Genomic DNA, 27,678 nt, shown 5'->3' with positions numbered 1-27,678 from the left:
TTTGACAACGAAATGTAAATTGTATTTTTCAATAAACATATGCTACCATCATCATAACATGTTTTCCTGAGAAGACCCTTGGTGATTTAGCAAGACAATGCCAGGCCTCAATCTGCACATAGATGACTGGCACCTATCTCCTACTGTTAACATAGAGTGAATCAAGAAATGTATAATTAGAAGAGAACGCAGCATCTGTAATTATGTAGTAACTTGCAAAGCTTCAATAATTGGTATCCTCAGTTCCCAAATTATTAAAAGGTGAAATTAAAAGGAAAGGTGATAAATCACAATGGCAAACATGTCTCTTTTAGTGTACTGTAGGCATCATATTCTAAGTTTGAAATGATTTTTGTATATTCCCCATTTATCTATTGGTTTTGTCTTTAGTCAACAAGGAGAAGCCACGTGTAATCCACAATGTCTCCAGCTGGAAGGGGTTTGATTGTCTTTTTCGTAGTTCAGTGGTTTACAGGTAAGTTGAATTTAGCTTCTGTATGAATGACATCTTAAAATTAAATGTTACATGAAATAGTAAAGGAACTGCCAAGGGTTTTTCAACGTAACATGTCTGACCATTAACAGACCATTGATCACCACAGACAATAATATTATAGAATAATATAGAACATTATTCTAGTGATTTGAATTTAACACTAAATGTGATTACTTGCAATGCATGTATGATAGATCCAAAGAGCAGTTTATTCTGTAATTATAGATTGAAAAATATATGGAATTTTATACGATAAATGTTTCCATGAAGCACAGGCATGAGACTAGAGTACAACTTTATTAGGAATACCTTGAAATTAAAATTTTGGACTGAACTGAAAATGTAGTTTATGGTTTGTTTACATGATATTCCACTACCCATTGACTTTTACTGGAAGTATAATTAGAGTCACAAAATGTTTGAGCCATTTCTAAGTACACCGAAACATATCAAAATACACCTTCGACTTGGAAAATAGAGAAACAACATGGGAGTACTCCTTTACACATACTCTAACATTATAGCATATGTAGATCTTTAAGAAAGCAAGATAAAGTCCTATAGAACGAGTCTTACCTGTGATTTTTGAACTACAAAAAGTAGATTTTCTTTCTTTTCAGTAAAGTCACAAGATGTAATCCCTCCTCCCTCAATGGACCACATGACCTTTCCCTTTTTGCCTCAAGATTTTATGGAAATTGCCAAAAAACTGGTAAGTGTTTTTATTTCAATTTTTTAAATAAGACCAAAACCAATGGGTCATGCTAAGCTCACCCCTGTCTTTGGGTATTGGAGGAGTCGAGCTTCATCTAACACATTTGGCATGAGTTTGAGTGGCATTTGTCACCCAGAATCAGGGTCTAGTAATTTTTCAAAATCTATACATGATTTAACTAATTTAGTAATGACTGAATGCCATCATAAGCTCAAATCTAGAGTAAAGGCTTCTTCGATTTCAAAACACTTTAATTACGTAAACGTCCCTGTATGTAATTAATTCTATGTTGCTTTATTTGTCCCACAGATGATCAAGTGCTTAAACAATGGTGAGAACTCAGTATTATTATATAAATTTCTCACATTTATGTCATTATGTAACAATTAGGAGTGAGACTGTGGTTTACGCTATGATGTGATTGCATTGTTACAGGTTACGCTCCACCCAACATGACAGACTTCTTATTCAACAGGTAAAGAACTACCAAATAGTGAAAAGCTACACCTGCAATAAACTTTTCTCATCACCCAGCTGGATGCCAATGTTAGTAGACTTTGGTATTTTGCTGATTAGACGTGAAGACCTAATACCAACATTTGTTGACGTTGATGGCAGTAACAGAACAGTAACCGAAAATTTACACCACCATTTTAGAGTAATTCCATGGCTAGGGGTCTCCTGTAGTTATCAATCATTACTGGAGTACTGTCACAGTGAAAACAATGATGAATTTTTATAATTGGGCAGCAGTGATAGCCCTACAACTAGAGACATATAAGCAAAGTGAGAGGATTTCACACCAAGACAAACTCTGCTAGGACACCATGCATAAACAATTATATACATTTTATGCGTTGAACAAATTACTACATATGAACAGACCATAAAGTTGGAGTGTTGATCTTTTGTTTTTGCACCCTGAAGCAGTGCTGTTTGCACCCTTATACATGGATACATGTGTTTACCTGTGTACAGTTTGTACAGTTTCCAGACTATAAATCTGCTAAATTCCTTGTCAGAGTGCAGGATTTGTTTATTTTAAATCCTGTAAATCCTTTGCTAAATGTTTTCATCTATAGGATGCTATGTAATACAAAATGATAGTATAAAATTATTTGTTAATTTTGTACTGTGTCAGACATGGGGTTGTTTCATGAAGGTAGCTTACCTTTGCTGTTAGGACTGTATTTTCTCAAACCTTCAGTGCAAATGTGAACAAATCTTGCACCCAGTCTTCACCCACCACAGTGTTCATGGGATATATATGTAGTTTCAGGACTTTTCAAAGGTTCACACTCTTATAGCATAAACAATATAGTTGGTAAAATAATTAGCACGAGTTTAAAGGTATAAGGTGGTTCAGCATTCCATTTTTTGTGGATCAATTTTGTTAAATTTTATCCAAGTCCCTGGTGTCCCTGGGTTTGTCTCAGTTTCTCTAGTTTTAGTGCTGTCTTTTACTGAAGCCTGTGAATAAAAATAATGTACGTTCTTTGCTGATTTCACTGTGCCAATACCAGGAAAAAGGAGTGTTGCTAAGGTTACAAAGAAAAATCACACATGACTGACAAAAACTGATTGAAGTGTTAGACTCAATGATCTGCTAATGAGCAACTACAGCTAGCAACAACTGAACAAATGGAGGTAGTGAACAGCTAATGAAAAGCTACAGTAATATTTTCTGAACTTTTATTTAGTTATTAAAGTTACTGAAGAGTCTTTATTCAGTGGCCTAACGTACAGTAACTGAATAGCTAAAGAACAGTTAGCAATAACAACGCTGTTGGTGTTAGCTAATAGCTAACACACAGCTATATTAAAATATATCACTACTTTTTGAACAAGTCAAACATGAACTACAGATGAATTATTGGCTCATTTCTTTTGAAAGAATGTATTGGAATTATTCATTTGATTTCTAAGTACAAATAAATATCAATATATCAAATTTATTTAAATTAGTTGTTTTTATGTTCTCTTCTCACTTCTACTAGCTCTGCCATCAAACCAGAGGAGAAAATGCATTTTATTTTTCCTTTCCTCCTTTCCTCATTTCTTCCACTGCCTGGAAATCAACCCACAGTGAAACCCAACATGACCGGACCTATTCAGCAGGACATATTTATGGTATTTAAAACACACACACCTACTCACAAACACACACACACACACACACACATTTGATATATATTCGGTAAGAACAATAGGCCACGTTCCCTATGTTTTTTCCTCACATTATGAAAGTGATTATTCTGACACCTAGTGGCCCACATACAGAGACTCGGAACTACACCTATTTTAAACATGGCTGCCTCACATAAAGCATCCGCTCTGTGGACCATAACATTTTGGTTCTTATTCTAATTTCAGCTCCCTATTATAGAAATATAAGGATTTATTATTGCAATAAACAAATAAATATATGCATTGTGGTGAGAAAGTACAGGTGTCTTTTGTTCTTTGTCTTTCATAAATGATATATAAAACTTTTTCACAAAGCCATCACTGCAAAATATTTTTCTTTCTTATTTCATCTTATTCTTATTTTTGTCTTACTTTTCTCTTCTTTTGCTTTAAGAATATCACAGAAATGTGGAACTGCACAGCCCTGTCGAAGATGATCGAGTTAATGAGGAACACCACAGTTAGTGTCATTTCCAACTTTCAAACTCTTCTAACTTACAGCTTATTAACTAAAAGTATTAACTTATTATTATTTACTATTGCAGTATAATTAAGATTCTAAACAAAATAAATTTTCTCTTTTTTCTGTCTCTCCCCTCTCTCTAACCTCTAATTCTGTTTCGATTTGTTTGTTCTTACTGTCTCTATTTATTTGTTTTCTCTAATGTTCTCTCTCTCTCTCTCTCTCTCTCTCTCACCTATTTTACATTCTTCACTCTTTTGTTTCTCTATATCTATCTTTACTTGCTACTTTTTGGTTGCTCTCATTTTTCTCTGGCTCTTTCTCTCTCTCTCTCTCTCTCTCTTTATACCTTTACTCATTCTTGCCCCATGCCCCTCTCTCTTTCTTTCAGGAGAAAGATTATTGTTTCATGCGTGCATTTATGGCCCCTCTGTCTTGGGCGGCTGTGATGCAGAACAGTTCTCAGCTGAGTGCTGAGAAGATGAAAATGCTACTGTGGGCAGCTAAACCTTTCCTGGAGGCCATGCCCCCATCCCCACTGGCCCCGCCCTTTAAACTGGATAAAACTCACCTGGTGGAAATGTAAGCAAGTTAGTTTTGGGATTTCATGCTCTAATAATTGAGATAGATCCATTAGCTCAGATCACAGATAAAAGTCATAAGGTTCCTTTATGTCTTATAGGAGTCACCAAGTTTCTCAAAATAATTCTTTCACCTTATGAAATTAGGCCCTATGTATATAGCTATTAAAGATAAACATACACAATAAAGAATTATTTAAGCGTTTTAGTTTATATTTGTTGATCTAATGCATTATTATTTGATGTGATACCTAAAAAAACATTGAAAAACTATAAATCAATAATAGGAATATGTTTTTGATGATGACTCATATTTTTCCGCCCAGAGACAGCTCATGTGAGTCAAAACGAAACTGAAAGTAAACACCGTCTTTTTTGTTCCTTTGCAGCGTCTTCTTTTCTGATTATAGTGAATATGATTAGAATATTTCATGACGAACATGACACACAAATTTTGAAGGAGCGCCTTGATTTTTAGGTGGTTTTTCACACTGGATTACTCCCAGAGGCTTCACAGCACCGCGATAAGAGTGCTATTTTTAGAAACCGTAGGATCTGCGCTTTCTAACGGTATACGGAGCTCACAGACGCATTCAGACATTCAAGACTTACAAAGCTGATTATATAAGTTGTGTTTCTACCCCGCAGAATGCGGGGTTAGGGTTGATGTGGTTAAACTGACATCCAGTGGTCTTTGATAAAAATGAAAGATTATTAAAATGCTTGTAAATCTAAATCTATTATAACATCACATGCATTTTTTATCTGTTCTATTTTACCCAATTTTCATCAGTCAGTATTTCATACATCCATTCCTTACAACCTTTAAAGATGTTAAATGCCAAGATTGAAACAAGCTGGAAATACGCATTTAAATGAAAATGAAGGGGGGCAGTAACAGTTTTTTTGGTCAAAAATGTTAACCCTTTATGAATGACTGAGGACTAATGATTAAAGCTGTGCTGAAAATCTGAGCACAAGTGCAGAATGATTTGTGAGAACACAAGAAAGGTCGGAGAGCAAGCAGAGAAAATCTGAGCTTAAGTAATGAAAAGCAAAGTGAGCAGTGAAAATCTGAACATGACTAATGAAAATTCATTGTCCTGACCTACTGTGACCCTGGCCAGGATGAGGCGGTGGCAGAAAATATATGAACTTGTAAAAGTAGCAGTTGAGCTATTTTCATTTTCAGGTGAGATTAGCTTTATTTTTGAAGAACATACAGGTGTTAGACAATGAAACTGAAACACCTGTCATTTTAGTGTGGGAGGTTTCATGGCAAAATTGGAGCAGACTGGTGGCCAATCTTCATTAACTGCACATTGCACCAGTAAGACCATGTGCATCCAATGGTTCAAACATTGTGTCCTGAAGGCGGTGCCGTTTATCAGGACGACAATGCACCAATACACACAGCAAGACTGGTGAAAGATTGGTTTGATGAACATGAAAGTGAAGTTGAACATCTCCCATGGCCTGCACAGTCCCCAGATCTAAATATTATTGAGCCACTTTGGGGTGTTTTGGAGGAGCGAGTCAGGAAACGTTTTCCTCCACCAGCATCACGTAGAGACCTGGCCACTATCCTGCAAGAAGAATGGCTTCAAATCCCTCTGACCACTGTGCAGGACTTGTATATGTCATTCCCAAGATGAACTGACGCTGTATTGGCCGCAAAAGGAGGCCCTACACCATACTAATAAATTATTGTGTTCTAAAACCAGGTGTTTCACTTTCATTGTCCAACCCCTGCACCAGCCACTTATTTTTTCATCCCTCTCATCATACATGTCTTAATAATAATTATAATAATACCAACAAATAAACCAGATGTTCTCTTTCCTCTCTCTATGTCTGAAGGATGAAGATGTTTAATGAAGTGTTCAGCTCTCTGTCTGAAGACCAGAAGGATGAGATCATTCGGTGGATGAAAGATAGAGTAGTGGAAAATGAACCTGCCTGTCCTCCTAATCAGAATCTTTCCAGCATTCCCCTGCCCAAACCACCCATGCCTTCTGTCTCAACTAAACCTGAACACGTAACAGTCAGCCCTAGGCTCAGTAAGTCCCGGTAAAACTTACACAATAACAACAATACAACAAAAATGTAAACAGCTTCATGGTCTCTGTGCTTGTTCAATCACACACAGTGTACAGGGTAATTAATCATATAATAGTAATGTATGTCTTTTGTGTCAAATGGTGCTGAAATAGCATACAACAAGGCCTCTGTGAGACTTAGAATTTTTCTTATCAACACATACAATATGCTCTGAAGTCTGCCCCTGCTGTTGAGAGGCGAGAGAGGGCTAGAGGATAGAGGGTCTTGACGTCTGTACTGTCCTCATATCCCTCATACATAAACTTAGCACTAAACACTATAAACTCCTGTTTAAATGAGCCTGTACATGGATAGTCTTTAAACCCAGCATATTCAGTCCAGTCAGCCCGAAAGTCCAACCAGAGCCCAGACCACATCGGAATATTTGGTTTTACATAACTAACATCAGACCCCAGCAACATCATGTACACAATTATACAAAGAGCACTTCAATAAGCACCAAGGAGGGAGGGATCACCACTAAACAATAAGTTTGTACTGAAAAGACATCAACATAGCCATAAGCACTATAAACATCTCACAGTGTACATGAAAAATTCAGCTTGTGGCAATAGGCAAGGCCTTCTCAGAGAATTTAAAAATAATAAATAAATAACAAACGCTCCTAAATTTACTTATAATATGAATACATTTGAGAATTGAAGCAGTGAGATACTCAGTAATGGGGTGTCACTTACTTGCACAGTATCCCACTTCTGACACCAGGCTGTTAGAAATATGTCCAAATTGACCAAGGCCCTCAGTTCGATCTTCAGTGAGTTACTCTCATTCGTCCATCCTCTGTAGCTGGAACAGTCTGGTGAACCAGGCACCAGCCCTATGTCTACTATCTAAATCTACAGGGTGATGAGAGTGAGAGAGAGAGAGTGAGAGAGAGAGAGAGAGAGAGAGAGAGAGAGAGAGAGAGAGAGAGGGAGAGAGAGAGAGGGAGAGAGAGAGGGGGAGTGGGAGAGAAAGAAAGAGGGAGTGGGAGAGAGAGAGATAGAGAGAGAGAGAAAAGGAGAGAGGGAGAGAGAGAGAGGGAGAGAGAGAGGGAGGGAGAGAGAGGGGGGGGAAGAGAGGGAGTGGGAGAGAGAGAGAGAGATATAGAGAGAGGGAGAGAGCGAGAAAGAGAGAGAGAGAGAAAGAGGGAGGGAGAGAGAGGGAGTGGGAGAGAGAGAGAGGGAGGGAGAGAGAGAGAGAGAGGCGTTAAGTGTACAAGAAGTGGGAGAAGATCTTTGGTGAGTAACACATTTGCCGGAACAGTCTGGTGAAGTCAAGAAAAGACACTGACACCAGGGTGGTGAACCAAGAGAGTTCCACTTTACTAAAGAGAGCACAGAGTATATATTTGCCCTATGTCTATTATCTAATAATCTTTCTAGAGAGAGAGAGAGAGTGGCGTTAAGTGCACAAGAAGTGGGAGAAGATCTTTGGCAAGGAGCACATTTGATCAATCAAATACATTATGACTGATAAGCAGAGACATTGCATTCAATGTCAGAGGACAGGGAGGCGTCAGTGTCTAAGCTTCTGTCTACAGCAGAGCATTAGTAGACTGTATATTGTTACATAAATTTTTAAAAATTATTTACTGATAATTCAGCTTTAGTTACTGTGCCAACAAATCATTCTAGAGTAATCACTCTTGTGTTCTGTTGCAAGACGTAAATGTTTGAATATTTAGATTAATTAAGAACTGTGCATTTCCACTTCTACATAAACAGATTATATTCATCATGTAATAACTTATCCATATAAGTGTTGTCAGTGACTTTTCTGTTCATTGCCCTTGGTAAGTAATGGAGTTTTTCTTTGGAAGACCCCAAAGTCAAAGTTTTTTGAGAACTTGGGCTTCCCTTAACTAAATTAAATTGAATAAGCAGCTTAAACTCCATGTTATTTTGACTTGTAAAAAGCTACAGAGACATTAAAACAAGGGCGTGGAATTAGCATAGATGGAAGTGACGTGTCAACAATAATCCAGTGATTATTGAATTGTCCCCATCAATAAATGTATCCCCTCCAAACGCCCCCACCCAAAAAAAAAGATCTCTCAAAATCTCATTAATCTTCAGGTGCAAAATTTTGTGTTTATTTTTGTATAATTCTAAATTTGGGTGTGGCAGCACGGTGGTGCAGCAGGTAGTGTCGCAGTCACACAGCTCCTGGGACCTGGAGGTTGTGGGTTTGAGTACCGCTCCGGGTGACTGTCTGTGAGGAGTGTGGTGTGTTCTCTCTGTGTCTGCATGGGTTTCCTTCGGGTGACTGTCTGTGAGGAGATTGGTGTGTTCTCCCTGGGTCTGCGTGGGTTTCCTCCGGGTGACTGTCTGTGAGGAGTGTGGTGTGTTCTCCCTGTGTCTGTGTGGGTTTCCTCCGGGTGACTGTCTGAGGAGTGTGGTGTGTTCTCCCTGTGTCCGCATGGGTTTCCTCCGGGTGACTGTCTGTGAAGAGTGTGGTGTGTTCTCCCTGTATCTGTGTGGGTTTCCTCCGGGTGCTCTGGTTTCCTCCCATAATCCAAAAACACAGGTTGGTAGGTGGATTGGCGACTCAAAAGTGTCCATAGGAGTGTGTATGTGTGTTGCAATGTGAAGGACTGGCGCCCTCTCCAGTGTGTATTCCCGCCTTGGGCCCAGTGATTCCAGGTAGACTCTGGACCCACCGTGACCCTGAACTGGATAAAGGTTACAGATAATGAATGAATGAATAAACTTGGGTGTTATGTGAAATGTTCAGCAAATTTTAAAGAAAATACACACAACAGAAATATGATAAATCTCTCCTCAAAAATGACCAGTACTGCTCTCCTCTCGATGTAGAATGGGCTGTCCTTATAGTGGGTAATGCTTATGTCACTATTACCCTGACCAATCACAAGGCTACCATAGCCACACCTCCTCTCTCAGTTAAAGAGCCTGGTGAGATATAAAGCTTACCATTAGTAAACGATCTAGCTATCCAGCTATTCACCAAACTATGGGGAGGGAGTGAAATAGAGCAAACAGAACACACAAAACAATACAGAACGAACATGTATGGATTACGTCTGAGTACAGCAACACTCAGTCTACTTGTTTAACACATAAAAGATAAAAGATGTCCTTAGGTTCGCACATGAACGGCTGTATAATGCCAATTCTACAAGTCTGTGACATTTTATTATGTATCTTGTGTAAAATAACAACTGCAGTTCAGAGTAAACCCCAGAAAAAACCCATGACTGCTCTGTCTCGAGGCTGTGTGTTGCCATGGTAATGTAAACAGCATTCTGTTCTATAGTGATAGAGAACTGTCAGTCACGCATGGCCACGCCCACACCATTCACAGGGAGTTCTGAGGAACATATTTTGGCGAGAATGATCATCTTTCTCCTTTGTGTTTCACATAACACCCAAGTAAACGTAGAACACATATGTATAGTGTGATTGGCTATGCCTTTCCCTGCTGTCACGTGAGAGTCTGTAGCTACGTTTGGTTGTTAGCAGCGCTAAAACTGGAAGGAACATTTCCAGTCATATGCGAGAGTCTTCCCAGGCAGCGAGCATATATCCGTCCACTGTCATAAAAAGTCTGTCACACCACTGACTGTAGACCACTACTGGTCCACCATCGGACCACTCAGATTACTGTCCTGTACAGGATATAACTCATTTATAATCTCTTCAAACAGATTTTACATTCACAGAGACTTTTATTCTGGAAAACAAACTAATACAAATATTACCAACAACTCTGAGAGATATAATAATGAGTATAAGCCTGATATAAAATGGTTAAAGGATAAAAATGTTGACACTGTGCTGGATTATAATTATTTACTAATTTATTTATAAAGAATAACAAAAAGAACCTAATGAATGAAAAAATGTAAATTGGACTGTGAATGGAAAAGTGCTAAAATGTGGCATTCCGTTTAATCAGCAGCGGTCCGCCCAGAAAACGCTGTGTAAAACACTAGTGGACCTCCAGCTTTGCCCTCAGTGGATCAACAATGGTCCGTCGTCTCCTTGCTATCAGGATCACTGCGCAAGACTCAAGTGCAACTTGGGTGACACATGGAGTAGATTCATAGGTCCCCTCCAATGTCAAGAGCAAATCTAAGCCCTTGCAGTAAAATATTTGTTTTTTTGCAGTTTCACCTCTAATGCCCCCCGCTGTTCCCAAATTTTGAAGACTTCTGCTTTAAACTGAAAGACACTGGAGTATTCTTTTGATGTTTAGGGTGAAGAAACTAGTCCTCATTCAGCACTTTCTTAATTTCTCTAGCCAACTCTACATCTTCTGGATGTCCCAAAATGCCTTGGTTGAAAGCAGATGCCCTGAAGATGATGGGACGCTTCTTTTCGCGGCTGTCTGAGACTGAACTGAGAGCTATTCCTAAGGAGGAGGTCAGTCTATAAATGTGATTCTAATAAAACTACACAGACACCAAAACTACACAAGCTCAAAAACACTCAGATCTATACACTTCTACTCTCTGCACATTTGTCACTGTTAAAGATATAGTTTAACAAAACTAGGGTTAGTATTAATTAATATTAATATTCATTCATTCAGTGTCGGTAACCGCTTATCCAGTTCAGGGTCGTGGTGGGTCCAGAGCCTACCCGGAATCACTGGGCACAAAAGCAGGGATACACCCCGGAGGGAGTGCCAGTCCTTTACAGAACAACACATCTTACACATTCATTCACACCTATGGTCACTTTTGAGTCAACAATCCACCTAAAAGTGTGTATTTTTTTTATGCGAGAGAAACCCCATGCAGACACTGGGACGCACCGAACTCCTCACAGATATTCACCCATAGGTGGATAACCCGTGTAAAATTGCCCACAGGTGTGAGTAAATGTGTGAGTGTGTGGGTCCCTCTGGGGAGTGTTCCTACTTTGCAGCCCATGTAGCACCCAAGTAGGCTCTGGACCCGCTGCGACCCTGAACAAGATGCTCAGAATAGAGTTACTACGCTATAACCCTGGAGAGCTAGGACATTTTGGGCAATGGGCAGGTCCAGAGGCGCCCTTGGCCTCACAGTTCTCAACAGCAGAAATTGACTCTTGATGTGTTGAATGTAGTCTCACGGGAATAGAGGAAGCTGGAGCAGCTGTGGCATGTCAAGGGATACCAACGAATATAGTAGGTTGTACATATCTGCACAATGTGGGCTCTGGAACCAGACTTCTCAATAGGGGACGGTCTCTCTCCTACTCAGGAATATTGGGATACTTATAGGTGTCCGGCTGATGACCATATAGTTGGGATTTTCCAACTCTCTTAGATGAGAGTTAACCTCGTGTTGCAGACAAAAAAAAAATTGTTGTGAGTGTTTATGTACCAAACAGCAGTGGAGAGTATTCAGCATCCTTGGAAAAGTGGGTGGAATTCTGGAGAGGGTCCAAGACATTGATTTTTTAATGGTGGACTTTGAGTTTGGATTAGTTTGTGCAACTTAGGAAATCTCCTTTCTTATGACTTATGATAATTTATTTATAAAGTGGTATTGAATTCACAGCTGTTCACACTCTTTCCAATTGTTATTTGTTTTGAGTCTTTTTAGAACAAACTCTTTAAAGATACAAACAGAAATTCAGCTATTTTAACTTTAATGTCATGTGTGTTGACTACATTAGACATGGGAATAAGTCCATGAGGCCATGAGTTGTCTAAATATTTTTTTTCTCCAAACCTATAACAAGTACAATACCCTAAAAAATGTCTCCCACTTCTAGATGTGCAAGTTCTTCATCGCTCCTGAGTTTCCATCTTCGTTCAATAAATCAGACAGACTACAGACAGCAATTGGCCGAATGCTCATGCAGCGGCTCATGCAAGAATGTCTGAATGGAAAACAGATCTTCCTGAGCCTCCTGGATAGGTGAGAGACCACTGTATGATTTTACATCAGAAAAGTGCATGCTTTTTGATCGTTTTCAACAAGAAATTATGCAATTGTTGACCACTCAAAAAACTGTCTATTTCTTGTTGATTAGTAAACATCAAAGCATAAAATTAAATGGAGCATCTGCACTTGAACCTTCCTTCTCCCATCCCAGTGCCAAGCATCAGTTACCCCAAGTAGTGAGCTCTGAAGCAGTGGAAATGTATTCAGTCAAATGTCTTTTATTACTTTTAAGATGAGTTGGAGTGACTCTTTGGTCCAAAATTATTTACATAACATCAGAAGCTGCTTTTTACCAATGTTCAGTGAAAATTTTATAATGCAACATTGTTACTTTTGGCACTAAACCCAAGATTCAAGCTTTATAATCCATATCGAAGCTAGAGGCTAGTGGAAATTAGTATTTTTGTAGCAGTTGCTTAAGCTAGTATTGTTAGCTCATATGCTAGCACTGTCCATGTCTATATAGATTATTTAGAACAAGATAGTAATCTTTTGTTCTTAAAACTTAGGACAATGTGTTAATAAGGTTGTCTTACAATCACTGTCACAGCTGTTCATGCCCTTTCAAATTATTTTTATTTAAAAACCCATAGATTTACATATGTGTTTTCTGGAACTGTAGCACATACTGTTATCTACAAAATTCTAGAAAATATGATAAAAAACAAAAAATAAAGCACAAAGATTCCCAGCTACCTTTAATTGTATAATTTAATTTTGAATTCATGTTGGTTACATAAACCATGTAGCTTCAGGGCAAAGTTTAAAAAAAGGCTACTAGGCTAGTTTTAAAACTAGTTAGGCTAGTTTTAGCCTAAACTAGCTCTATCTATTATAGATAACTGATTCAGGGACTACAGAGCAACTGGATTTCCCACCTCACTTAAACACTTAGTAAATAAAAATATAAAAAAAATAACAGATAATTCCTTCTGTAATTATTTTCTATGATAGAAAAGAATTTATTGTCTTCTGCCCTCCTCTGCTCCCCTGGACAGACTCGGCTCTCTTGCCTGTTTCTTTGATGATATCTCATCCCTGAACGTCACACTGAGTATGAAGCTCCTGTCCCAGTTGGGGGAGTGTGAGAACAATAGAATTGACCAGGTCAGTGCAAGTTTTTGGAACTGATTTCTGGAGAGTTAAACAGCTGGAAGGTTTCATATGGTTCTTATTGAAATGCTGACTTTACTGACATTAGAGTCAAGAGGATATCATTCATCAGACCGCCTTCTTTCAACTTCTCTTTCTCTCTCAGATGAAGCGAGACTTGGTGAGGAAGGTGATGGAGGAAAATGCCCCTCCCTCCTTAGAGCTCCTGCGCTCTCTGGGTTCTGGAGTGACTGTCCTGCCTCCCTCCAAGCTGTCTGACTTCAGTTCCGAGGCTCTGAGTAACATCCTTTCCAGCCTGAAACAAGCCGTGTGGAAACCGGCTCAGGCCAAAATCCTGGCCCAAAAACTTCTGGAGAAGGTCAAGGTCAGATCAGCTATGGGATGGTTTGATCTATAACTGACCAGATTCCATGATTAAATGTTAAATATTAGACCTCAGGAGCACAGAAACAACCCATGAAAATATTAAGAAGTTACTATGTTATTTATTATAAGCCTTGACCCTATTATCAGGAAATCACCAGTAAGATGTCACAGTCATCCGAGGCAAAATTGGCTTTGCATCCTCCCCGTGTCACATGGCATAGTGCAGTGCCAGTGCAGTGACAGACTTTAGGAAGGTAGCACTCACCTCTGACACATTGGTCTGTCTGATGATGTTGAATTAGCTGCAGTTCAGAAAGATCTCATCGGCTGGATTCAAACTGATTCCCACAGGAAGCGTGTGCTTGTCCTTACCCTCAGTATTGGTGGCAATATGTGTATTAGATAAAGTCCAGCTAACAAGGCAGAATTGGAGACAATTAATGATTGTATGGAAAAATTTGACAAAAACCAGAGAGAAAAGAAAACAACCTTAGAGTTTATTGAATGTAAAAAAAGGCTCCCCCTACAGTTGTAATTCACAATAACAGCACTGTCCTAAAATCAAGAGGGAGTGGGTGGTTTCCAACACTCTTCCTAAAGTTACATAGTGCAGTTTCTGCCGTTTAGGTAGTTAAGGTAAAAATACTAACTAGTGTTCCTTACTTGCTCTCCCTATATATATATATATATATATATATATATAATATTATATATTTTAGTAGCTGTCCAATGATCTTTATAAAATCCCCCATAATCCCTTCTAAGTAGATTTTTTTACTCAAACTAATATCAGCCTTTCCCGCTTTGCCTCCTTTAGGACATCAATGGTGACAGTCTCTTATCCCTGGGCTCCCTGGTGAGAGGCGTGGACAGCGACATACTGAGGAAGCTTAAACTGCAAGGACTACTAGGAAATGAAAGCCTGAAAAACATCACTGAGAAGATGTCATCGTTGCAGAAGAAGGCCTTGCTAGAAGCGGTGAGGATTACGTTCATAGAAACGTTACCATTCAATAGTTTGGAATCTTTGCTGTCAATCACATGAAATAAGATTCATACCAGTTATGCAAATAAATTATTATTAAGATGAAGATGTCCTTAATTAATCACTAATTAATTATTTAGCTTGAAATTGTGTACAGTTGCATACAGAGTTACCATTTTGTGTATTTCTTTCTCAGCTGCGTTCCAGTGTGAATGATTCTGATTTGGTGAAAGGAGTGCCGGACCCTCTCCTGCCCTTTCTCCCTCTATCCATTTTGGAGAAAGCAGGGATACGCTCTATTGATCAGCTGGGAAACCGCAGCTGGACTCAAACACAGGCACACAGACACACACACAAACACACACTCAGACGTGCAAAGTGTTGGAATACAGGCACATACACTATCTGACTTTCACACTTGGTGCACACACATAGTGTGACTGTGGTTTTTATTGTATTGAGACATTTGGAATCTCAGTAACTGATTACAAAGAATAGAAGAGTGATACTAATCAAATTTGAATCTGTTTAACTCTGACTAATAAATATGGAATCTTTTGAATACACTGTTTTCTCTGTAATCTCTGACAGTAATAATTTCGCAGAATAATTATTAATTAATTGATAATGAATTTTATAAACAGATAAAATAAAATTTCGCTCTGAACTGTCTTAGTATGGGAAAATTAAACAGATATTTCTCTCAAACCAATCTAAACCAATTAAATATTGCGCACATTATACCAAATCACACAACCAATCAGATTCCGGTAGGTTTTAACTTGTAAATTTTTTGTTTTCCTGTTCAATGATTTATTTTCATTTTTTCATTTTAGTCTGTTTACCTCCTGAAGAAGATTTTGAATCAGGGGATCAATTCCGAGCAACTAAAGTGAGTTAGTTTCTAATACATACAAATAATATACAGGGTGGGCCATTTATATGGATACACCTTAATAAAATGGGAATGGATGGTGATATTAACTTCCTCCACCTGAAACTACGGATACTGGAAGCTTGTGCTAGCATTTCTCCTGCGGTGTTGCTATCAGTGTGTGAAGAGTGGAAGAACACAAAGGGCAGCACTTTGAACACATTTTATAAGTGGTCAGAAACTTGTAAATAACTCATCAAAGAATAAAGCCAAGCCCACCATTGTTTTTCTTGTGAAATTCCCAATAAGTTTGATGTGTCACATGACCCTCTTCCCATTGAAAAAAACAAAAGTTGGATCCAAAATGGCAGAATTCAAAATGGCCACCATGGTCACCACCTATCTTGAAAAGTTTCCCCCCTCCCATATACTAATGTGCCACAAACAGGAAGTTAATATCACCAACCGTTCCCATTTTATTAAGATGTATCCATATAAATGGCCCACCCTGTATATTAAAATGTAGTTATGATACACATACTTTTTTCTTTACAGAAAGCTGGGCCTGGCTGTCCAAGGTGTAACTTGCAGCATGGTCGACAGCATCAATCAAAATTACACACTGGAATCAATGCAAACACTCGCAAATTCTTCTAACTGGCTGTCTAGGACACAGGTAAAGACGAGGCATGGGATGGTGCCATGACATCAGCGGCTTAAATGACTTCATTTTTCATTATTATCACAGAATTGTTAAAATATACTGAAAATAATAAAATCCTTTAATGTTTTCAGAGACCATAGTCAAGTGGTGCAACAGGTAGTGTTCTGGGGTTGTGGGTTTAAACCCAGCCTCAGGTCACTGTCTGGGAGGAGTTTGTGTTCTCTCAGTGTCTGTGTGGGTTTCCTCCAGGTGCTCTGGTTTCTTCCCACAGTGCACAGACATACAGTCACTGTCCAAAGAAAAACATGTATCACCATTTTTGTGGATTTTTTGTTTACTGCATCATTTGAACACAGCAGCTGTCTGAAAATTATGAAAAGTTTTATGAATTATGAAAGTTATGATGAATGGACCAATGGAGTCAAAGAAGTTTTTTCCTTACTTTTTTGGAGATACGTGTTTTTCTTTGGAGAGGTATGATATATTGGCAGAAGATTCACTGTACAAAAGTGTCCATAGGTGCGAGTGTGTGAGCCCTGTCCAGTGTGACTCCAGGTGGGCTCCAGACCCACCAAGCGGTTACAGACAATGAATGAATGAACAAATGAATGCACATTTTTAATCTAGTTGCATTAAGAGCCAAAATAAGCTGGTTTTATCCAACTCTTATAAATAATTTTAATAAACTTTGCAGATGAAGATTTTAGTTACGATAGATTCCCCGTTTGTTTTACGCTGTAAAAGTTCATAAAATTCGGTTAAAGCTAATACAAGGATTTTTAATTGGGTTTAATTCAAACCAATTTAATGCATTGAATAAAACAATCAATATTTTTTGTTGTTGCTGTTTAGAGGAACCAAATTAATATCTTTAAATTGAAATCTCTGCAATCCTTAGATTGGTCAGGTCTTATTCTGTCTTTTAACTCTTCATCCAGGTGCACTGCGCTGCTCAAAGACTGTTTCAGAATCTGGAGAAGCAGAGGGCTGGATATTTTGTGAACATCAGTGACTCAGAGCTCCAGGCAATTCCCGCTCTGCTGCTGATCCACCTGCCGTAAGCTCCTTTGATAGGACTTTACTACAGCTACGATAAATTTCATTTCTGAAGATTTCTCTAGCTCTACACTCAAGCTATGAGGCGATATGATAAACCCACATCTGCCGTGCAAGTCTGCTTCACATACGCCATCATACATTTTAACTTTAAACCTGCCCTGCTGATGTTTTTTATTTTATTACTTCTACTGGTCTGACATCTGCATCTGTAGATTTCCTTCCCTCACCAGCCACTGTTTAACTGAGTATTAGCTTTATAAATCAACATGCAGTGATTATTCATTCATTCATTCATTCATTCATTATCTGTAAGCGTTTATCCAGTTCTATCTGGAATCATTGGGCGCAAGGCGGGAATACACCCTGGAGGGGGCGCCAGTGATTCTGCAGTGATTATTACATTGTTTAAAACATAAGCACTGAATACTGAGCAGGCATGGCTGTAGTTTATATATGACAACTTTACTGTTGCCATATTGCACACAGGGGGTGGCACGGTGGTGTCGCAGTCAGACAGCTCCAGGGACCTGGAGGTTGTGAGTTTGATTCTCTCTCCAGGTGTCTGTGAGGAGTGAGGTGTGTTCTCCCTGTGTCTGCGTGGGTTTCCTCCGGGTGACTGTCTGTGAGGAGTGTGGTGTGTTCTCCCTGTGTCTGCGTGGGTTTCCTCCGGGTGACTGTCTGTGAGGAGTGTGGTGTGTTCTCCCTGTGTCTGCGTGGGTTTCCTCCGGGTGACTGTCTGTGAGGAGTGAGGTGTGTTCTCCCTGTGTCTGCGTGGGTTTCCTCCGGGTGACTGTCTGTGAGGAGTGTGGTGTGTTCTCCATATGTCTGCGTGGATTTCCTCCGGGTGAAGGGCTGGTGCCCTCTCCAGGGTCGCGCCCAATGATTCCAGGTAGGCTCTGTACCCACGGTGACCCTGAACTGGATAAGGGTTACAGATAATGAATGAATGAATTAATTAATTAATAGTGCACACAGCTCCAGGAACTTGGGGTTGTGGGTTCGAGTCCCGCTCCGGGTGACCGTCTGTGAGGAGTTTGGAGACTCAGAAATGTCCCTAGGTGCGAGTGTGTGAGTGAATATGTGAGTGTGTGTCGCCCTGTGAAAAACTGGCGCCCCCTCCAGGGTGTGTTCCTGCCATGCGTCCAGTGATTCTGTGTAGGCTTTGGACCCACCGCGAGCCTGAACTGGATAAGAGTTACAGACAATGAATGAATGAATTAAAGTTTAACCAGACAAGTGTTTGCAAAAATATTAAGGACATGCCGGAGGAAAAATACATTTTTTTGGCCAAACCCTAACTGCAGTAATAGTGTAAGAAGACATTTAGTAACAGATAACATGGGCAAATATCTAAGGTGTCCTTTCTTTCTGCTCTCTCATATACAAACATAAACACACACAACCACGAACACAGAATAAAATCTATCCAGGGTCTCCCAGCCAGAGTGTGTCCTCGTTTCTTGGAGAAAATGAGTCAAGCCAACCTGTCGTCTCTGCCAAACAGTGCACCATCTCGCTGGGAGCTCAGAGACAAAGCTCTCCGCTGCTTGGTAAAACACATGCGCGCACACACACACACACACACTTTTGTTTATACTGTTTCAGTATGTGAAGTCAAACATATGTTATTCAAGTGTTCAAACCCTTTTACTTGCTGCTGTTTTTTTAAATAGATATAATTGCCATTTTTTCTCTTCAGTCTACACATAATCCCCCTCAATAATGAAGTGACAGCATAGGTGTCACCATACATTTGAAGCCTGAGACTAGACATTAGGGCTAAAAGGTTCATTGTTTCATGTGCAGTTTAATATTGAGTTATTATTTCTAAGCTAGTAATACAGAGCTGCTCTGTGAGGTTTTCCAAAGAACACTGATCTAACCCGAGCTCTCTTCGCCCTCAGGGGAAGAACGCCTCTGATTTGTCCACTGCTGAGATCTTGTGTCTGGGTTCTCTGGTGTGTGAGCTGGACCCTGTGTGGATGGCATCCCTGAACCCTGCCGTTCTCAACTCCACTCTACAGGCTCTGGCTTCCTGTGTCCACATTCCCCGCGTTTACAGAGCCTCTCTGTTCAGTCTGATCACAAAAGTCTATGGGTAATGATGTCCATAGGTTGAATTCTGCACTCAAGCATCTTACTGTGTGTCTCTGACATCTGTAATTAGTGGTTTGTGTTTCCTTTCTTTGCCTTTTTTCTTCACAAGGATTCAATACCAATAGACATTATTTACCAAATTAAAGTTATTCATTCAGTTGTCAGTAGACTTTATTCTTAACTGGGCTTCAGCTCAAAAGAATCATAATTTGGTAAATTTTCTTCCGGTTTTACAGTAGAAACTTTTATCCTGAGTCATGTCTAAGAGGTTGAAGGGTCTTGATGTTTTCAGTCTTGTTTCAGCTTTCGGAAAACTTACAGTATCCTTATATTAGGCCACATTTCATACTCAAAGGCAATTCAGTGTACCTTACATGAACAAAGGTATGCACAAAATCTTTGCTAACAGACCTAGTGCAGTATTGCGAGCTAGGTATTAAAACAAAACTAGGTAGAATTGTGATGCTTTGCTGTCCTGTAATCGGGAGAATAGACCACCTTTCATTGCTACTCTGGACTCTGGGCTCAGCACTGCAGAAACAGCACTATGTAACTTTTGGAGGTTTACAGGTAACCCCCACTGTCAACACATCCCTCTTGGTTTCAGGGCAGTGCTGTAAAAGTGAATTGCACTCTGCAACTATAGGGGGAGCCCAAGAGCAAAACTACAAAATCTGACCTATCCATCCATCCATTATCTGTAACCGCTTATCCAATTACTTCATTCTCTCAATTGAGAGTGAATGGAAGCCAGAGAAGGAAAGATTCTCCTGTAAAGGAAAGACAGTTCTACCAAGATACAATATATAACCATCTATCTGTTTCTCTGGAAATCAAAACACTTGTTTCTCCCCCTTTGCTGCAGTTACAGCCTCTAATATTGCAGAAAGGCTTTAAACTAGATCAAGAGTCACTAATACGTAGACTGCAGTCCACGTCTGGACCTAGATATTGTCCTATTCAGACCTGGAGCTGTAACTGATAAACCTGTGAATTATTTAATTTTGAATTTTTGAGTGTTTGTTTTAACAGGTGTGGCTATTTTAGTCATTACGGTGTATGGCTAACTCTTCTAGTCATTATGGTAAACCTTTGGAGATCCAGAAAACATACAGACCAATCGCGTGCATTGTACACATCACACGTGACTACTTGGCCAATCAGATCTGTGCATGGTTATGAGCGCTGCGAGTCGATTTACTGACATAAATGGGGTAGGGCAGCCCACGGGATGAGATAAAAGCTCGTTTGGGACCGGTTCTGGACAACAGAACCAGCAAAGTCATAATTAATTAATTAATTGGAATTCTCATAAACTCAAAATGCAATCTGTTTAAGGATTAAGTCCCGCCCTTCAGCAAAGAGAGCCAATCATCATCCTGCTTAAAGATTAAGCCCCACTCTTCAGCAAATAGAGCCCAGTTTTACTTGAAATAAGAAAAAAACAACTAATCATATGAAGTATTTATAACTATAGTTGGTCCAACTGACAAATATTTTTAAAATATAAAGGATTGTTACTGTAAGTTTAATTTGATTTTACATTCTGTTTTTGACTACATGTAATGTTGACATAACTACAAAGCTACTTCAATTTACAGGATATGACACTGATCAAAACGCCAGTTAGAACATGATGTACTGGACCTTGACTTGAGGAAATTTTCTGTAATTGGACCTTAATCAATATTAATGGCATTATATTATTATCATGTTAATTATTCCTCTGTACTAGAGATTGATACTTTGCTGTGAGGATCTGGTGGCATTTAGCCACTGGAGGTCTGATGACAGATGATTAGTTTTGGATCACAAACCTCACACCAACTGATCTCAAAGCATTGGTCTATCTAGAAAACACAGTCCCCCTGATCTACATCCCAGTGTTGTGGTGCTTTATTCTTCTAGCCCACACTTGGCACAGAGTATGTGCAGGTGCTCCAGAGCTCCCCTCTGAGTGATTATAAAGGCTGCACCTTCGGTAGCAGAATTTACTAGCTATAAGGAGATTTGTTTACTAATTTTTTTTGGACATTATACCCATGATCTCCCCCTCTTTTTGCTCTGTAGGACTGGCTAAAATCATTTCTTTCTGATCTTCTGGACCGGGTCCAGTCTCAGTCTGAATCTTCTGTTCCACCTGAGTTTCACTCGTGGCCAGACCTTCAGACCCTGCACCAGAAACTTTTCCAACTCAAAACTAAACTTGTCCAGCAGCGCCGCAGGAGAGCAGGTAATTAAAGCAACACTAGGAAGTATTTTTACTTTAAAATTACAGCTTTAAACTCATTGTGATGATCTACTGACCTGTAACAGGGACAATACAGTCTCTGTCTTCGCTACTCCAGGTTCCACACTGAAAAAACTGCACTATGTAACTTTTGGAGGAGCTCCTTTATGTTACCTTCTGTTCCGCAGTTCCTCAAGCTGTCCCGCCCTCTCAATCCGTCATCGAGGATTTGGGAGAAGGGAATGTCTACTGGAGTCCAGCTCAAATAGCCAACATCTCTACCGAGACATTCAGAAAGTCTGTACATGTGCTGGGAGAAGTACGCAACTATACTGCAGAGCAGCTGGCGGCTCTCAGAGAGAAAGTCATAGAGGTACACACAATTTTCAGAGGTTTACCTGCTAGCAATTACAAAGTGGTCCAACGTTTGGAATCCCGTGCTGTGTTGATCATTTGCGTTTTCAAGCACATACTTATTTATTTAAATGAATGTATAGTAAGTCATGCTTTGTAATTTGGTCGCCACTTCTGTGATCACCATTATATTGTAGTATCATTCTTAAATTAAATTTGAACTGCTCTTATCGTTCCACTAACACAAGGTTTTTTTATTTAGTTAGCTACAAATAATTTAAACCCTAATATTATATTGATTACATTACAGCAATTTAATGCCAGGGCGCCACAGTGGTGCAGCAGGTAAGTGTCGTAGTCACACAGCTCCAGGGACCTGGATGTTGTGGGTTCGATTACCGCTCCGGGTGACTGTCTGTGAGGAATGTGGTGTGTTCTCCCTGTGTCTGCGTGGGTTTCCTCCGGGTGCTCTAGTTTGTGTTTCCCTGTGAAGGACTGGCGCCTCCTCCAGGGTGTATTCCCGCCTTTCGCCCAATGATTCCAGGTAGGCTCTGGACCCACCGTGACCCTGAATTGGATAAGCACTTACAGACAGTGAATGAATGAATGAATTTAATGCCTCTGATACTCTTAAAGTTTGCAGTGTCATAAATCCAGTGTTTGAAAATACTTATACCACATACCTCATGAAACCTCATGTTGTCCTATAATGCTATAATGAGATGTTTTTGTAATGTGCTCCAGGCATTTGGTGATGTGTCACTGCTGAACCAGGCTCAGATTGTGGAGCTAGGTTGTATCACTCAAAGTTTCAACTCTAAAGAACTTGAAACCCTCAACATCACTACATTGGATACTTTAGAGCTTCTGTCCGTCTGCCAGTGGAACAGTACACAGGTAACACACACACACCACACACACACACACACAGCCTGTTGGTTGCTGTTGGTACCAGACCTAAATTATTTAGGTAATTGTTGCCATAATTCTGTGAGTGAAATCTAAATGTGTCCACACAGATACCCTTCTGATATATCTTCCAATATCAATAAAAATAAAAAGAGCATCCTACTTACCTTGGGACCACACTGAGACCTAATAAACATATAAATGTTCTGGAAGTCTCTGAGTCCCAGTTTAAAGTACCAGAGGCTAAGTCACCATTTCTGGCATCTAATAGTAATGGCTATAATGGTTTCATTTTGTGGTTTTTGCAGACGGCCATCATCTTGCAGGGTTTTTTAGCGAGAACTGGAATGAAAATGTCAAAACTTGGAGCAGTTGAGATGGTGGGCCTGGGCCAGTTTATCTGTGGCCTGCAGCCTGCTCAGATAGATCAGCTCAATGCTACAGAATTCAAGTAGGACATGCTTCCAGACACATACATGTTTACCTACAAATACACTAGGACTTTTCTTTCATCTGTAATGGGTAATGGTAATTTTATAATAACAACTTGTGTTCATTCAAAATGTATTAATAACTGTCTAGTTTCTAATTGTTCAGAAATAATTATTCACTGAATGCACATGGAACCTATGTTTTATTATTAGGGTAATTGTCACATAAACAATGATATAATTCTGCTGAACATATGTTATTGCTTTTAAACATGCATTAACTTGGTTATGTCTAGATTGTCTTGTTTGTTATGAGAAAGTCTAGTTAGTTAAACTGTGAAATTACACTGAAACTACATGGTATTACACTTGTAAGAAACAAACAGTTTTTTTTTTATCTCACATCAAGAATTATATATACTTAGTGTACATAGATATAAATGTATATAAAACCTTATAAGTGCTGCAATCTTGTGTGTTTCTGTGAATCAGGGAGGCAGTGGAAGACATAGGCCATGCAAAGTGTCCTTTGACCATTCTGGAGTGTCTCAAGAATAAAGCCATCTCTGTATTTGGTGAAACAAAAAGCTGGAGTGAAGTTGAAGTCAGCATGATGGGCAACATAATTGGTACTTTAACCCATTAATGTGTCTGTGGACAACAAAACTGCTTTAAGTTAGTGTTCAAGTGGAATTCCACTTCTCAGTTGGCTTTATTTAATCTTAATAATCATTTTATTCTTATTCTTATAACAATCTTATTTCTGCTTAAACTGTGATACTGGTACAGATCTCTACAGAACGTAGGAGCTAAGTTAAATTTAAACAGGTTTGGTTTGGTAAAGTTTGGTAAATGGATGGTGAAGTTAATAGAATTTATTTAAACCAGAAGAAAAATTGAGCATTAACTGTTAATTAGTAACAGATTAAGTAAGGACTAATTAGTAATAGAATATGTTATTAATTGATAGGTTAGAATTTAATTGGTTAATAACTTATTTACTCAATAACTGTTTATGAATTAACTTTATTATTAACTTGTAATTATTTGTTCTTTTTAAAAGAAGTAATGAATATTTGTTTTAATTTCAATAATAGTTCATTAACTTATCTCCCAAAATTAAACCGCCACACTTTCTTCACAGTTGCCCTTATTCATTAAAATTGTAGCATTTTTTTTATAAAAAAAATTGTAAAATTTACAAATGTATTTATTATTGTTCTGTTGTGTGTACATTTACATTTCAATGTAAACGTTTATCAAACTGAAAACTATACAAAATACAATCATCGAATATAAATTACAAAATAACATTAAATCATTGAGACATGTCTGAATTTTTTATTTAATTAACATTTTACACTTTGCTGATTCTCATTTTAACGCGTTTTAATTTAACACTTAAGTTTGATAAGTGGAGGGCGAAGTGCACTCACAGCTCTACCTCAAACTCCATCTATGGCTAATGTTCTAGTACTAAATCTCTTTTTATGCAACTTCTTGTATATTTTGGGTTTTTAGCCAGCCTGTCCCTTCAGTTAAAAATGAGACAACACTGTTTTTTAATTTAATACAAAATGTACAATGTGCCATTTAGTGTTTGAGAGATAACACATGGTTTTCTGTACTGTAGCTGGTCTGAATGGCACAGAACTGGCAAGTCTGAACTCGTCTGTGCTGCCGTTCATTCGCCAGTTTGCCATCCCTCTCATTCCTCCTGAACGCCTGGCTGTGAGTTTTTCTCTTAGTCCTTCTCTCTCTCTCTCTCTCTCTCATACTCCTTTTGCTGCTATAATCTCCTACCATCTCTGTTTCTTAACCAGATGATGTCAGTGAACCAGCTGAAATCTTTTGGTCCTGATAACGCTGCTGTGGTAACGGATATGCAGCGGTTAAGGCTCAGTTGGGAGCAGAGGGCAGCCCTAAATGAGACTTTGGGACTTCCCACATCTCGAACTGAGACCATCACCATCACCCCTACAGTCATGCCACAGAAAGGAGGTGTGTACTCTAGCTAAAAGTGTACAGATGAGACTCCACAGGGACAGGGATACAGAAATGTGTCTGTAGTCGACTCCAAGATTTTTAAGACCTAATTCACAACTGTAATATGGACATTTATGTAGCTTGTGTAGCTGTGTATAATATCCCCCTTAATTTATAATAATTAGGAACCAAACAACTTACAAAAACCTTAATGACTTGAGCATAAGTGTTTCAACCTCTCTGGAAAGTTTAAAATCATCTGGTGCCGTGCCTTGCTGTGAAAGACTTGTGTCCTCTGGTACCTCCATTTAAATAACATAAAAATAAACAACAGCACTCCTGTGTTGCATTGGCTCTATCATCGGAAGGCAACCAGTTTGATCCCCAGCGATGCCTAAGACATCCAAGGCTGGGACTCCCAAGTATACACAAATAATTTCCCTCTCTGGGCGGGTAGGGTGGCCCTCCTTGTGCCCTCATTACTCAGTATAATGCAAGTCAGAAAGAGAGTCTATTTTGCTGTTGGCATCACAGCAAATCCAGTGATTCAGGGTAGGTTCCGGACACCCCCCCTCCCCTTTCTCATTGTCTTTTTAAAAATGATCTACATTTAATATGCTGCATTCATGACCAATAACATCAAAATCATCTTTAAATCATCTAAACCAAAACTCACATTTCTGATACAGTATTATCCCCAAGAACAAATAGATGCACATGCGTTTGAAACTCTTATTCCTCGATGGAACTCATCACGAATGCACTGAGGAAAAAAACCTTCTCACTTGCTATTTTCAAACTACTTCATTTTTAAGTGATTTTTTTAAAATAAAATGACAATTGTCCTTTATAAGTCTACATAAAGTTAATAAAAAAATACTACATAGTTACCATAAAATGACAAAACATCATGAGAAAGTTTGAATTCTGAATTACAGTTGTACTTTACACGAAAAACAACTTAGAATTTATTTGTACACCTAATAAGATGTGATGAGAAATAATTTTATAAGGGATTGAACTATATCAAATTGGCAGATGGAAGATTAAACATTCTCTACAACTTACAGCCAGAACTTTGATTGAAAAGGCTTATTACACAGTTTTCCTTTACAATTGCATTTTTGTCTTGATCACATCGTATAAATTTTTTCTCTTGATCACATCGTCTAAATTTTTTCTCTTGATCACATCGTCTAAATTTTTTCTCTTGATCACATCGTCTAAATTTTTTCTCTTGATCACATCGTCTAAATTTTTCCTCTTGATCACATCGTCTAAATTTTTCCTCTTGATCACATTGCCTAAATTTTTTCTCTTGATCACATCGTCTAAATTTTTCCTCTTGATCACATCGTCTAAATTTTTCCTCTTGATCACATCGTCTAAATTTTTCCTCTTGATCACATCATCTAAATTTTTTCTCTTGATCACATTGTCTAAATTTTTTCTCTTGATCACATCGTCTAAATTTTTCCTCTTGATCACATCGTCTAAATTTTTCCTCTTGATCACATCGTCTAAATTTTTCCTCTTGATCACATCGTCTAAATTTTTTCTCTTGATCACATTGTCTAAGTTTTCCTCTTGATCACATCGTCTAATAGGGATCGTTTCTCATGTTCCTGTCCCTTTCTTTTTAGGAGCATCAGAGCAGAGCCTATTGGGGATTGCACTGCTTCCTGTTGTGCTGCTGTTGCTGGGATTTATTCTCTGAAAGGAACAATGCTGAAAATCTCCTTGGGAATATTTATATCTGAATAAGCCACTGCCCTAGACAGCACTGCTAATGCAGTAATATACTATATTTTAGCTTAAAAGATCTTATTGCTGAAGGCCTACTTTTATCAAGCTCTCACAAAATCACTATAGCAGCAAGTCATCCTCCTGGGGCCACAGGTTTACAGTCTCAGAGTGAGCCTTAGTTTAGACTTTCTGCAACATAGTGAAGGATGAGGCTTATTGTTTATCTATGAAACCAGGCACTAGTTTCACCAGCAAATGCTATAATATAAAAATATGTTTGGGAGTATATGATTTATAGTGGTTGATCACAACTGAGCGCAGTTTATCAGGAAATGCATCAGAATATATTTATAGTAAATATATTTATTTTATTTTAAAAGCAATAGAGAAATAATTGTTTATTATTCTAAGATTATGTAC

General features: G+C 38.8%; 1 protein-coding gene across 1 annotated transcript; it reads left to right on the top strand.

Annotated features, from left to right (window-relative positions):
• Positions 1 to 390: 390 nt before the first annotated feature.
• Positions 391 to 27,678, top strand: otoa (otoancorin). The gene is made up of 28 exons (XM_066683224.1): positions 391 to 475; positions 1,117 to 1,208; positions 1,521 to 1,542; positions 1,647 to 1,686; positions 3,209 to 3,341; positions 3,793 to 3,858; positions 4,253 to 4,443; positions 6,303 to 6,502; positions 10,809 to 10,930; positions 12,272 to 12,417; positions 13,443 to 13,551; positions 13,703 to 13,921; positions 14,741 to 14,902; positions 15,105 to 15,245; positions 15,745 to 15,800; positions 16,338 to 16,458; positions 17,385 to 17,503; positions 18,920 to 19,055; positions 19,410 to 19,603; positions 20,635 to 20,686; positions 21,673 to 21,835; positions 22,021 to 22,205; positions 22,931 to 23,083; positions 23,404 to 23,546; positions 24,019 to 24,155; positions 25,160 to 25,257; positions 25,350 to 25,527; positions 27,156 to 27,678. Exons 1-28 carry the CDS (start codon positions 421 to 423, stop codon positions 27,227 to 27,229), a joined length of 3,507 nt encoding a protein of 1,168 aa, XP_066539321.1. The 5' UTR covers positions 391 to 420; the 3' UTR covers positions 27,230 to 27,678.

Source organism: Hoplias malabaricus, chromosome 10 (assembly GCF_029633855.1).
Source record: "Hoplias malabaricus isolate fHopMal1 chromosome 10, fHopMal1.hap1, whole genome shotgun sequence".
Taxonomy (NCBI): domain Eukaryota; kingdom Metazoa; phylum Chordata; class Actinopteri; order Characiformes; family Erythrinidae; genus Hoplias; species Hoplias malabaricus.
Note: the sequence above shows the minus strand (reverse complement) of the source record. Positions and strands in the feature narration are given on the sequence as shown.